At 41.8% G+C, this 12,635-nt stretch overlaps 1 protein-coding gene across 2 annotated transcripts in view; it reads right to left on the bottom strand.

Annotated features, from left to right (window-relative positions):
• Nucleotides 1-1,224, bottom strand: part of PHACTR1 (phosphatase and actin regulator 1) — a 697,605-nt gene extending 696,381 nt beyond the window's left edge. Inside the window, exon 1 of one of the 2 annotated variants that reach the window (XM_049883909.1) lies at nucleotides 1,099-1,224. In XM_049883909.1, coding sequence (XP_049739866.1) covers nucleotides 1,099-1,201 — 103 coding nt within the window. In that variant the 5' untranslated portion in view covers nucleotides 1,202-1,224. The remainder of the gene's footprint in view (nucleotides 1-1,098) is intronic. The other variant, XM_049883923.1, reaches the window with a different exon arrangement.
• Nucleotides 1,225-12,635: the final 11,411 nt, after the last annotated feature.

Here is a 12,635-nt window from a genome sequence, read left to right as displayed (position 1 = left end):
ATATTACCAGCACCTGTGTGCCAATCACCATCTAACAAGGAGACACACCGGGGCTACACAAAGAGCATGTTTTTTTTTCAGCTCTCATTTGTGACTTCCAAGAATTCACCTACTTTTCTATTTAAAAATAGAGACATCGTCCTCATCCTCAGTGTACCCCTTGGGACATGACCGTCATCAGCTGGCTTTGATTAAATACCCTAAATATTCCATGGAAAAGAGAAAGTATGTAAAAAAAAAAAAAAAATCTCCTTCCTGTCAGGAGTACCCATAAATCACTCCAGCTTCTTTTCTTGGTCTAATGTGGTAGCAAAACATTCTAAACGCACCCTCGAACACAACAGCAAGCAAAAACCCACTGCCATTGAGTCGATTCCGACTCATAGCGACCCTATAGGACAGAGTAGAACTGCTCCATAGGGTTTCCAAGGAGGGGCTGGTGGATTTGAACTGCTGACCTTTTTCAGTTAGCAGCCAAAGTCTTAATTGCTGTGCCAGCAAGCAAACTGGAGGCTAATTGACCATTTTGAGATATGTAATAAAAATGCACATGTCTGCTGCGCTTCATGACAGTGCTTTCCTTGCTGCTCCCCCCTACCCCCCGCCCCGGGTCCCTGTGGGCACCGTTTACTCTCTAGCGCAGTTACTGAATTCATCTAAAATGCCTAAGGCAGTGATAGAGGCTCCACACTGATCTCAGGAGCCCCTAATCTGCTAGGTCAGGGTGCCCTCGATTTTATCAAGTGGCTGCAAATTCAACCCTTTCCTGGGGGAAAGCATTCCTGATTCCTTTGAGGCATAAGCTTTGGGCACAAAGAGAGGGGGGATCAGTTTCTACACCGCTGTCTGGGGGGCATTTGCACCCAAAATTGCTTATGTTGTTGTTGTTTTAAAGCCATAGCCAAGAAGTTTGAATTTATTCATTCTATTATATGGCTGCCTCAATTCCAGTAACGGTTTGGTAGAGGCTATCAACTTAGAAGTCCCATTTGTTGAACTTTGGAGCAGAGCTTAAACTGCTAGACCCCACGCTGTACTGTGAATATAAAACCAACATGCAAAGGAGAGGCATCTCCTATCTTTCTCCCTGTATGTTACCTTGAGCTCCTTGACTGTAGAAGAATCTTTGAGCCGACTCAACATCCAAGAGTCTATGAGCAGACTCGACATTCAGAAAATAATCCATTTTGGGGTAATCCATCCTTGATGATCCAAGCACAGAGTTTTGTGAGAAAATGTTCACTTTGACACCTAAAAGAAGATTTTAGATTGTAAATTAGATTTTTAAAGCCCCATATACAAATACACTTAAAAATTTCGGAACGAGACTCTCCCATTTATTTGGGCAACATTTCCAATTCTAAAGCCACCCCTCAACAGAGCTTTCCGACTATTAGAAAATGCAACTTTTAACCAGCATTCATTAAGAGTAATACATTCTACCCAGAAAAAAGAAGCTGATCCAGGCTAAAGAGAGATAACATACCAATCCTTCCTTGCTGTACATGGACAGGAAAACAGAGTGTGAAATTCATATGCTATTACTTTCAAAAGGTCTGTCAGCTCAAGGGCATCAGTAAGTACCAGCCGTTCTGAAGACTGACCTTCAGTTGGTCCGGGGAGTTGCAGATTCCTCCCACCCTGTGAGAAACTCCTGGGGATTAGAGCCTCCTCTCATCTAAGCCTGCGTTTATGACACATGCTGGCATCTGTGCTGAGAAATGGGAAAAAGAAATTCCTTTTTTCCCAGCTATTTCCTCCTGCACATTTTGCAGATTGCTACAGGGTAGTCATCTGCCTGTACCTGACGCAGGCTGCTTTTGAGAAAGGATTGCGTTTTGGAGAGTAGCAGCAATTATTCCCGAATTTCCATGATCCCTGTAATATCAGCATGCACCAGCCTATCAGGAAGCCAATATGCTTCATCACAAAACACTCAGCCTGTTGGGTTTTTACTTTCGAGCATCTGTGGTACAGATGAAGTATCTGGAGTTTTACAGGATGTTACAGGAAAGAATTACAACACAAAGTCATTAAAATCAAGCTTAGAAGGCTGATCAGATTCGTTTCTCTTTCTAACCATACACATTTGAATCTAAGAAACTGAGTCTAGTAAGAGGAAACTTTTCAAATGCCCAGAGGAAACCCAACAGCAAATTATACTTACTGCAAAAAACAAAAAAACAAAAAACAAAACCAAGGACTAGTAGTTAGTAGTAAAAGCAACAGCAGAGTCAGCCAGAAGGTCTTTGATCTCACTAAATATTCCCGGTGAAAATAAACAATTTTGATTGTTTGATTAGAGCTGTCGTGAATAATGCATTTTGTCCGCTGGACTGCCTTTATCAGATAAAATGACCAGAGCGCGTTACCTTGGCAACGGAAGGTGACGCCAACCTCAGCCTCTCTCACTCTCCTCTGTGAAGGAAGAAAATTACCAGCTTCCCACGTAAAACTTTGCCAGAAAACCATCAACATCTACATGTACATGTAACCACCTCGCAGATCTGCTCCCCATCCTCCATCTCTTATGCAGAGAAGTGTCATAAAAAAATAGTCATCAAAAAGAAAAAAAAAACAGATTTATGGTCTAATAATTTATTTTTATAGTCCCAAGTCCCAGTTTGAATTGCAACAGAATAGAATATTCAGTGATCAAACAGTTAACCTGATGGGACAGTTGTCTAGAAATTGTTGGGAGGGGGTCTCCGTTCTGATCCGAGAGCATGTTAAAGGTGACAGAGACAAGGAGACTGTGGGAAAGGGCCCTCCTAGCCAGCATATGTTAAACCTTCTCCTGTTTTAATTAATACACAGATCGGCCACCGGTAGCTAGGCTGAAAATAACTCTCTTTCCTTCTGTGAATCAGTCAGTGGAAGAAGCTTAAAAAGCTGTCTGAAATTTCCCAGGGATTTGAAAGATGCAGTATAGCATATAGATCTTTTGGCAGACTGCCTGCCCCCAGTAAAGGAAAGATAGCCGGAAAGGTGGATGAAGGGAGGGGCCCTGAAGTTAGATACTCACCAGCGCTTGTTGACCCCTTTCAACAGGACACCGTGGAGCATAGAATAAAGCTGTGCAACGCCGCCGAAGCCGCAAGCCCAAATGAATGGCTTTTAATTTTCCCTTCAATCTCGATTCAGGAGTACCGAGTGGAGGGAACTGATGGATTTGCCTATTTTATATTGTGATGAAATGCAACCCCTAAGTAGAGATCTGAGTGGAACCGCTCTTTAGAACACATTAGAATGCTAATTTAAGAAAATTGAAAGGTTTTGTTTTACTGTCTTTTATGTGTTCTCTCTGCTACCCCTTCAATTTAATTTGCATTTAAAATTATTCTCATGTCTCCTCGGCTCTCGAAGGTGTGGAGTACTTTCTAATCGTGACGGCAGCTTGGGTAGGGTTTGGTGCAACGTCACTTTTATTCTGAGCTGTAAAACAAGGTGGGTAATTATAATCTTGAGCTGTTTTCTGGAGTGAAATGCAGAGTGCAAGTTTGATTTCACCTCCTCCATCTCCTCTGGCCTTTTTCCCTCTTCCTGCCTCTGGTTGCTTGGTCAAATCTCCAGCCCAAATCATGCCAATCTGCCTTGGTGCATTCCTTCCTGCCTGAATGTAGCAAAACCACCCAATAGCAAAGAGAAACTTTGCTGAGGAACCAGAATATCTAAGGCTGTTCTGGTTTCCTAGGCTGTTGTTCTTAGTTGCTGTTGAGTGGTCCCTGACTCAGAGTGACCCCACGCACAGTAGATCAAAACGCCTTCTTGTCCCGTACCATCCCCATGATAGGTTGCAGATTGGAACCTTGTGACCCGTAGGGTTTTCATTAGCTGATTTTCAGAATTAGATCACCAGACCTTTCTTCCTAGTCTGGCTTAGTCTGGAAGTTTTGCTGAAACCATTTCCGCATCATAGCAACATGTGAGCTTCCACTGACAGACAGGTGGTGGCTGTGCTTGGGGTGCCTTGGCCGGGTATTGAACTCTGGTCTCCCGCATGGAGGGCGAGAAATCTACCAGTGACTGCCATACTCTCGGCTAAACCTCAGTAAGGACTTTTGGCACAATACTTTGAGATCTGTTCACAGGGGGCATGATGATACCACAATACAACCCCTATTATGGGTTTTTCACAACCCTGTTGCATCCTTTGTTTACCAAGCAGGGTTGGTAATAAGCATGGTGTGGTATGTGACATGTTGGGTTAAAAAGCTACTTTTGAGAAGCCTTAGAAGGAAGATTATAAAAATGGACCATTAGAAGACATTAGATTTCCCCAACCCACACAGGCCTGCCCGTTGCCCATGAGAACAAACTTAAAAATCTGCCGTTTGAAAGGGCCACATGAACCAGTGACTACATCATCCTAAGACCAGAAGAACTAGTTGGTGCCCGGCTACAACTGATGACTGCCCTGACAGGGAACACAACAGAGAATCCCTGAGGGAGCAGGAGAGCAATGGGATGCAGACCCCAAATTCTCATAAGACCAGACTTAATGGTCTGACTGACACTAGAAGGACCACAGTGGTCATGGCCCCCAGACCTTCTGTTGCCCCAGGACAGGACCCATTCCTGAAGCCAACTCTTCAGACATGGATTGGACTAGACAATGAGTTGGAGAGGGATGCTGGGGAGGAGTGAGCTTCTTTGATCAGGTGGACACTTGAGACTATGTTGGCATCTCCTGCCTGGAGGGGAGATGAGAGGGTGGAGGGGGTTAGAAACTGGCGAAAAGGACATGAAAAGAAAGAGTGGAGGGAGAGAGCGGCCTGTCTCATTAGGGGGACAGTAATTGGGAGTGTGTAGCAAGGTGTATATGGGTTTTTGTGTGAGAGACTGATTTGATTTGTAAACTTTCACTTAAAGCACAATAAAAATTATTAAAAAAAGAAATCTGCTATTTGTCCTGTGGGCTATCCAAACCAATCAGAACCAATCAGAGACTATACTCGTGTTACAGGGAGTTAAGCCCAGATGCAAGACCTAGCTTAAGCTACCAATCCTATGCTCTTGTAGTTAAAGCCAACTTTAAACTCTGAATGCTCAAAGCATTGCCCAGACCCAAGGACTTGCTTCTGTAAGGTTACATTTCTATTCAGCCCCCAATCGAGACATACCGAACACTTGACTTTTACAAGAGAAGAAAGCTGTCTCTGGTTCCTCTAGCTTACAGTAAGGTGTGGGCGACAGGTTCTGAACTCTCTACTGTGATTCTACTGAAATCGTGATGACTCAGAGGTGAGAGCGAGAGAAAGGGAGAGAGAATGCGTCAGCCGACTGCAGCTAACAAACACGAAACATGAAGGTGAGCACCAAGCATTGAACAAGGAGATCCTACCTTGGGAATTTGAAAATTGGAGGTGATTCCTGGGGGAGTTTGGAAGTCTGTCATTTTTGAAGAGTGGACCAAGAAAGGAAACCTACAAGTATTTTACCAAGTGAGCATATAATGTGAAAGGGTCTTGATTTCAGAAAAATAGAGGAGAAAATTTCAACTTAGAGAAGAATGCGTTTGGGAAGGGGATGATTACTGACTTTGAAAAATCTACTTCATTTTATGAAATAATTGGTCACTGGGATCGTAATGAAGCCCCTGGGTGGTGCAAATGATGAAGCACTTGACTACTAACTGAAAGGTTGGTAGTTCAAACTCAGCCAGAGGTGATTTGGGAGAAAGGCCTGGCAGTCTAATTCTGAAAGGTCACTGCCTTGAAAACCCTACGGCGCACAGTTGTACTCTGACACATATGAGGTTGCCATGAGTTGGAACTGACTCAACGGTAACTCGTTTTTTTTTTGTTTCTTTTTTAATTGGGGGTGGGTGGTGGATCTCAACATAATATAACCAGCTTCTAGAACAGATTTTCAAGAGATTACATTACTCTCTGGTGAACATAGCTTTAGATTATGTACAGGAATATTATTGTGAAGAAGTTATTTTTTTAAAGTGGGGTAGTGCTGTCAAAATCTGATCAGCTCAGCTCTGCTTTATAACTTTTACCTGTTCATAAGCCACATGTACCACAGTCCATTGTTCTGAGATATAATAGAACCAGATGGAGAAGGCAAGATGAGAATAAGTGTTCAGGCTAACCCTTTTGCAACACTGAGCAATTCAACCAAAACATCCTTGAGACATTAGCTCTGTGAAGATTAACTCAACTCAGGCACTGTTAATGTATCTTCAGTGGCCTAGAAATAAACAATAAAAAATGCCAGAGTAGAATCAGACCTTTTACATAGACAACATTACAATATGCACTTTCCTGTTCTCAGTTTAGTACTAAGAGGTTGAGTGTGTGAGTGCTCTAGAGACAAAGGGAAGACGTATTTGACTAATTCAAAATGGAGGTGTATTTCAAGGCGGAACCTAGAAATAAGTAAAGATATCAGCTTATATCCTTTTACCTTTGGGTTGTATTTATTTACTCCACTGGACGGCAAAAGTTCCAAGTGTTCTGGGAGAGAAGATCATGTGATTTGTAAATAGTCAACTTGCTCTTTTTACTCCATCCAAATAGCCTTTCAGTGAACTCAGTCTTGGTTTATTCTGTCTGTTAAGAGATGAAGAGGTTCTTGTTAGAATTTTACTTTTCTTTGTTGACTTATTATATTCCAGAGCCCTCTAGAAAATCATGTTTTATATTTGTGTTGGATTTCATAAAGTTTTGCCTTCTACCTGCTTAAAATCTTGGGAAAGTTTCTCTTTTTTTCCCCTCTCTAACCGCTGGTTTTGTTTAGCTAAAGAAACCAAACTAACTCTAACTTGAAAATATTAGTAATACTTTTAAAATGTTATGACATTTTGAAACCCTTGGCGTGGTTCCTAGATTGAAGATCTTTGGTTAAGTGCTAGCTTACTAAGCAGTATAACAAAAACAAAACAAAAAAACTTTGCTGTCGGGTCAATCCCAACTTATAGCGACCCTATAGGATGAAGTAGAACTGCCCCACAGGGTTTCCAAGGCTGTAAAACTTTACTGAAGCAGACTGGCACATCTTTCTCCCATGGAGCACCTGGTGAGTTTGAACCACTGACCTTTTGGTTAGCAGTCAAGTGCTTAACCACTATGCCACCAAGGTTCCTTTTAAACATAGGTAGAAAACAATATTCGTTTATTTTTTGTGAATAATTGACCCCAAAATAGATATATTTCATTAGCAGTAGTTCCTTTCTGCTTTGCAAGTCACTCCCTTACCGTCCAACCCCCCACTTAAAAGAAATTTCTCCTTCCTTTGCTCACTTAAACTTGTTATTATAGGGAAGGGGACCGAGCCCTAGCGGCACAGTGGTTAAGAGCTTGACTGCTAACCAAAAGGTTGGCAGTTCAAGTCCACCAGCTGCTTCTTGGAAACACTATGGGGCAGTTCTACTTTGTCCTGTAGGGTTGCTATGAATCAGAATTGACTCAATAGCAACGGGATTTTTTATGGGAGGGGTACTGCAAACTTTTAATCTGACGTTTTCTTCATATTAAAATATCTCTGGGAGAGGGAACACTTTAAGCCATCATTGATTATTTTTACTTCAGAGTAAATGAATTTCCAGTCCTTACTTGTGAGAAGCTTTTGATGATAGGTAAAAAGCTAAAGGAGGGTGGGAGGGTTAGGGAGATGGTGTGAGAAAAATGTCTCACAGGGAGGAGGAACTTAATTCTTCTATCCCATGGAAGCCTACAGCCATGATTTGAGGGCCTTCTCATGTATAATATGCCAGGTGTTCAGCTGGCAGAAAAAGGCAGGAAAGCTGTAATTATTTCCATTTGGAGCAGTGCCTGAAGCTGCCCTAAACCTTCAGAGGCAGATTCCCAAATCCTGTTTAAGAACATTATGCGAAAGGAGTTCTTCCTTGGCCCATCCTCAGTAGGAAAACTCTCTAAACAAAATCACACAGCCCTTTGCTCCTGAAAATACATTGGAGAGAGACATGCTACAGAAGGAAAACATCTGTCAATATGGCAGAGGCCAGGGCCAAGCCTTTAGCTCTGGTTTATGCTCATTTCTGAATAGTCATTTCCCTTTTGATAATGCCTTATAGAAGGGCCAGTTCAAAGAGTGAAGAACAAGAGTTCAAAATGTCATCTTACCCTTCTGCCGGTTGGATTCTAATAAGTTGACCTTGCTCATGCTATAGGAAGCTCTTTGCTTAGCAGAAAGAATAGGCATACATTTTATCTCAATCTCAGGTTATTGGTCTGCAAGTAAAGAAGTGAGGAAATGTTGAGTAAAGAAATGAGGAATCCCCAAGGAAAGTCTCAACTTACTATAAATCTCAAATCCCTAAATAAGCAGATATGAAAAAGCCCTTAATGAAGGAGAAACATTTTGACAGTCGTGTCTTCTTTAACTTGAATTTTAGAATACACAGTGAAGCCTTTTAGAGCCGCAACTCCACAAGACTGCCTTGTTTTTCCAGGTCTTGCAAGTTTTCCACCTCTGACAGGGTACAGTCTTACCACTTTTCTACCGCTAGCTTTAGTGGAAAGTATTTGAGTTTCCCGTCTCTGACAGGTTTCTGCCTTACACAGGTTCCGACTTTCACGGGTTTTACTGTATAATAATGATATTTTACGTTGTTCCCTCTGGCAGGAAAAATCACATTGCGCTCAATTTTGTGTGTGTGTGTGCGTGTAGGTGTAAAATTTATTTTCAACTCTCCTGGAGGGGCTGGTAAATTAATCACGTGCTCAATTGCATTTTTCTAGTCCTCCTAAAAATCCAAATAGCAGCTTGAAAATATCCGAAGACACACTGAAGGAAAAGAATAATGATTTCTGAGAGCCAACAAGCTTATAGACCTACACAGAAGATACGGCCCCTGATCTTTCAAAGCACATTAAGAAACTAGGATTGAATATAGCGGCAAGCGATCCCACAGGAGTGAGTTCTATCAAAATAGAATAAATCAAAGGGACCTTAGTAAGTATTTTATTCCTTTTAGATCATTAATATACTGGCAGATTCTACAGCAAGATCTGCATACTTAAATATTAATACAAAATGTTTTCCCTATGCATGTATACAAGGGTATTTAATACATACCTTTGCATAACAAATATTATAATTATTCATGACACAGTCCCTGGTTTGATTTATTGTTCAGAGCCCAATGCCTTCAGGATCTGCCACCTGAAGGAACAGAGGAGCACTGTACCATGCATATCAGGTTTCCAAATCAGCATTCGCTGCCGCCAGTGGATTTCTGACAACAGAAGATCCAGCCCCTGTAGGATGCTCATAAAGGGTAGTGAAGGTAGGTGGGGACTTGCTTCTGGAAAAAAGAGAAACTTATTAGCAGTTCACCGACTTTAATTTCTCACAAGCATTTTTAGTACATGAAAGAAAAAAATACTTTTAACCTTGTAAGTCATTTTTATGTAATAAGCAACAAAGAATGTTATCTAATCATTCAAGAGGCAATAAGGTAAAGGGGTTAAAAATATTCGTTTGGGAATCCTGGTTCTGCTACTTGTTCATTTGTCATACTTGAATAAGTTGTAAGGGTCAAATGCGATAGTATAGATAACACAAAGCCTGACACATAGGAAGGATTTGGGTTAAGCATTATTTAAAGATATTTTTTGAACGGCCTACATATGCAAGGTGCTGGTAGAAAGATACTCTATCCCATCCACCCCAACCCCACTTGTCTCATTTATCATTTGAAATATTACCTCTGTCACTTTGATTGCAAATAAGCTCCTTTTCCTCTGTAATCTCATGGCATTTTGCCTATATTTCTAACTTGTGTTATAGTTAGTTACGTACACATGAAAATTAAATGAGTTAATATGTGTAAATTACCTAGAATGTTTCCTGGCACATAATAAGTGCCCAAGGAGTGCTAGTTATATATATATATTTTTTTGTCTCAGGCAGCTGGTGGACTGCAACGAACAACTCAATGTGCTTTTTTTTTTTCCCCCCTAGAGAGCCACGCAAAGTAGGGAAGCATTATTCTGACCATCTCCTGTTTTCCCATTGGTGAAGGAGGGAACCCTACCCTAAATAGTATGAGATGGCTAAAGACACGACACCCAACCCTGGACAGATGAGACTGGCAGCTGTTTATTAGTCACACATACTTGCACCCCAGGGAAGGAGGATGTTGCATGCCGTGCACAGCTGCATGGGATCTGCACTCAGGAGCAAAGTGAACCAGCAGGGGATGAGGAGGCAGGCTTTGTAGTAACAAGAGGGTGAGATGCACCTTGGTTCTCACAGGAGGCTGTGTGATTGGCTTATTTGAATAATTTCGTGGGTTGGCAGGGAAGTGAAGCCTGTTAAGTTGAGAACTGCTAGGGTATGGATGGTCCACCTGATGGGGAAACTAGCCAGGTGGGGAGCGTTTCCTTCTAGGTGGGGAGTATACTCTGTAAGAGCAAGGGAACTCAAGGTTAATCTTTTTTGGTGCCCCGTGAGGCTCAAAAATGTCAAGAGAGCACTTGGAATTTTAGACCTTATGATATAGCATTGAGGACCCATGCCAGAGTGTCCTCACTAACAGGGCAACTTTCGTTCTCTTTACTACCTCTGAGAAAAGTTTGCAACAGTGAGCTATAAACTATAACAAAATTTTGGCCACCAGTTTTCATAAGTTCATCTTTTCTTTCCTAGGTCAAATTTAATGAGTTCATACGTGTAAATGCTTCACACAGAGTAGGCACTTTATAATTACTTTGGATAATGGCTCAAGAACAGAAGTTTCTATTCTTCTAGATATAGGTCTTGAATACTGCCCAATCTAAATGTTCAATCACTAGTCTCTTATTCATGGAATCCCTTGGTGATGCAAATGGTTAACACGCTCCAAGGTTAGAGCCCACCCAGAGGCACCTCGGAAGAAAGGCCTGGTGATCTACTTCTGAAAAAACAGCCATTGAAAATCCTAGGGAGCACAGTTCTACTCTGACACATATGGGGTCGCCATGAGTCAGAATTGACTCAATAGCAAATGGTTTATTCTTTTATTCCTGGCCATTTAATAGACAGATAATTGTTTATCACTCACTATGTGCCAGTCATTGTACTCATTGCTGGTGGGAATACAACAAAACTCTAGAGCTACCTCTTTCCTCAAGGAAATTACATGTTAGCTGAACTTAGATTCTCCCATTTTCATGTTAAGCATACATCAAAAATGATTGCATTTGTAAACGAGCAGATGTGTCCAATGGCAGTGAGTCCAAGAACTCAATTGTTCAATGCCTGTGGGGGCGACGTCTTGGCATGCTAGCTGGGAAGCTCTGTGTAAGGTGCTCAGACTTCAACATGTTTAATTTCTCCATAGCTTTCCAACACCACTGAAAAATATCTAATTGGTGGTGGGTGGAGGGGAGGGGATAGGGACTGAATTTTATGATGGGTACTTTCATGTCAAAACTTTGAATTTGCAATGAAAAGGCCTAGAAGACTGAGTAATTGGAAAAATGAATACCAAGGGAATGCCACCATGTTTTAAACAAATGAGCTTTAAAATTATTTCAAGAGCTATTGATTTATAACTAATTGTTTGATTTTTAAATAATCTTCCACATCAATTGAATGATAATTACCTTGAATGAGTTGCCACACTCTTTTCTGTGTGTTTCACAAATTCCTCCTGGGGAGGAAAAAATAACAGAACTACATTGTGTTTCTCTAGCTTGAGAATTGTGGGGTCCAGCATAGCTGGGAGAAGTCCCTGTTCTTAGCTGCGAGGGCCTTGAGAGTGACATCTTTCAGGTTAGTGTGACCTCCTTTCATGAGTAAACATTTGGGCTGAATTTTCAAAGAGCCCCTGATTTAAAAAGCTGGTAACAGTAAACAGCAAGAATCCTCTGTCGCATTTTTAACATAGCTCCAGAGGAACTATGCTTTAAAATCAAAAGTCTTCTCATTCCTATGGCAACCAGCAGAAGTGTTCAACTACCGCTGCATGCTGTGTACATTAAGCTGTGTGTTGTGTTCCTCCCCCACCCTTTGCTGCTTCCCTTCCCATGGATTCAACTTGTACCTCACTAAGCTGCATACCTTGACAAATGTTCTTTTTTAGACTCCGAGTGGGTTTCCCACATGCACAAGAACGAAACCCATCAATGTAAAAGGGAAGAGTCCTTCCAGAGGAAACCTTCACAAACCCAAAGGGGAAATGCACCCCAAAATAGAGACACCGTCTGCTTGCCTGATGTGATAAGTTTGAGAGCTCCTTGTCTAACAGCCAGACATGAATCTGTGAAGAGATTCCCTTGAGTTACAACCCGTTTTGGGAGCAGCTACCATGAAGATAACATATGTGGTGAGATGGTGCCAAAAAGCCCCCACTGAGCTGCAGCACAGTTATGGGAACATTTATAACACATTCCCAGGAAGCTAGAGTTGTTAGTCATGGGTATGGAGCAATACCCTTCTGAGTCGGCTGTCTCATGGGCAGTGGGGGTTGGCTGTCACCATTTCTTTCGGTTCTTTAAGGAGTGCTCCAGTAGCTCTGTGTTTCCACGGAGGACGCTTTCTTTTAGAGTGAGAAACTGAAGCCTGAGATTCAAAGACTCACAGGTCAAGCAATGATGGAGCCTGAGTGTTTTAAAAAGCTCCTAAAGAAAAATGTAATTTTCAGGGTGGCGATGACCTAGGACGCTTCTGCATAAAAT

Source organism: Elephas maximus, chromosome 1, assembly GCF_024166365.1.
Source record: "Elephas maximus indicus isolate mEleMax1 chromosome 1, mEleMax1 primary haplotype, whole genome shotgun sequence".
In the NCBI taxonomy this organism is placed as follows: Eukaryota; Metazoa; Chordata; class Mammalia; order Proboscidea; family Elephantidae; genus Elephas; species Elephas maximus.
The sequence above is the reverse complement of the archived record's forward strand: the minus strand, read 5'-3'. Positions and strand labels throughout refer to the sequence as shown.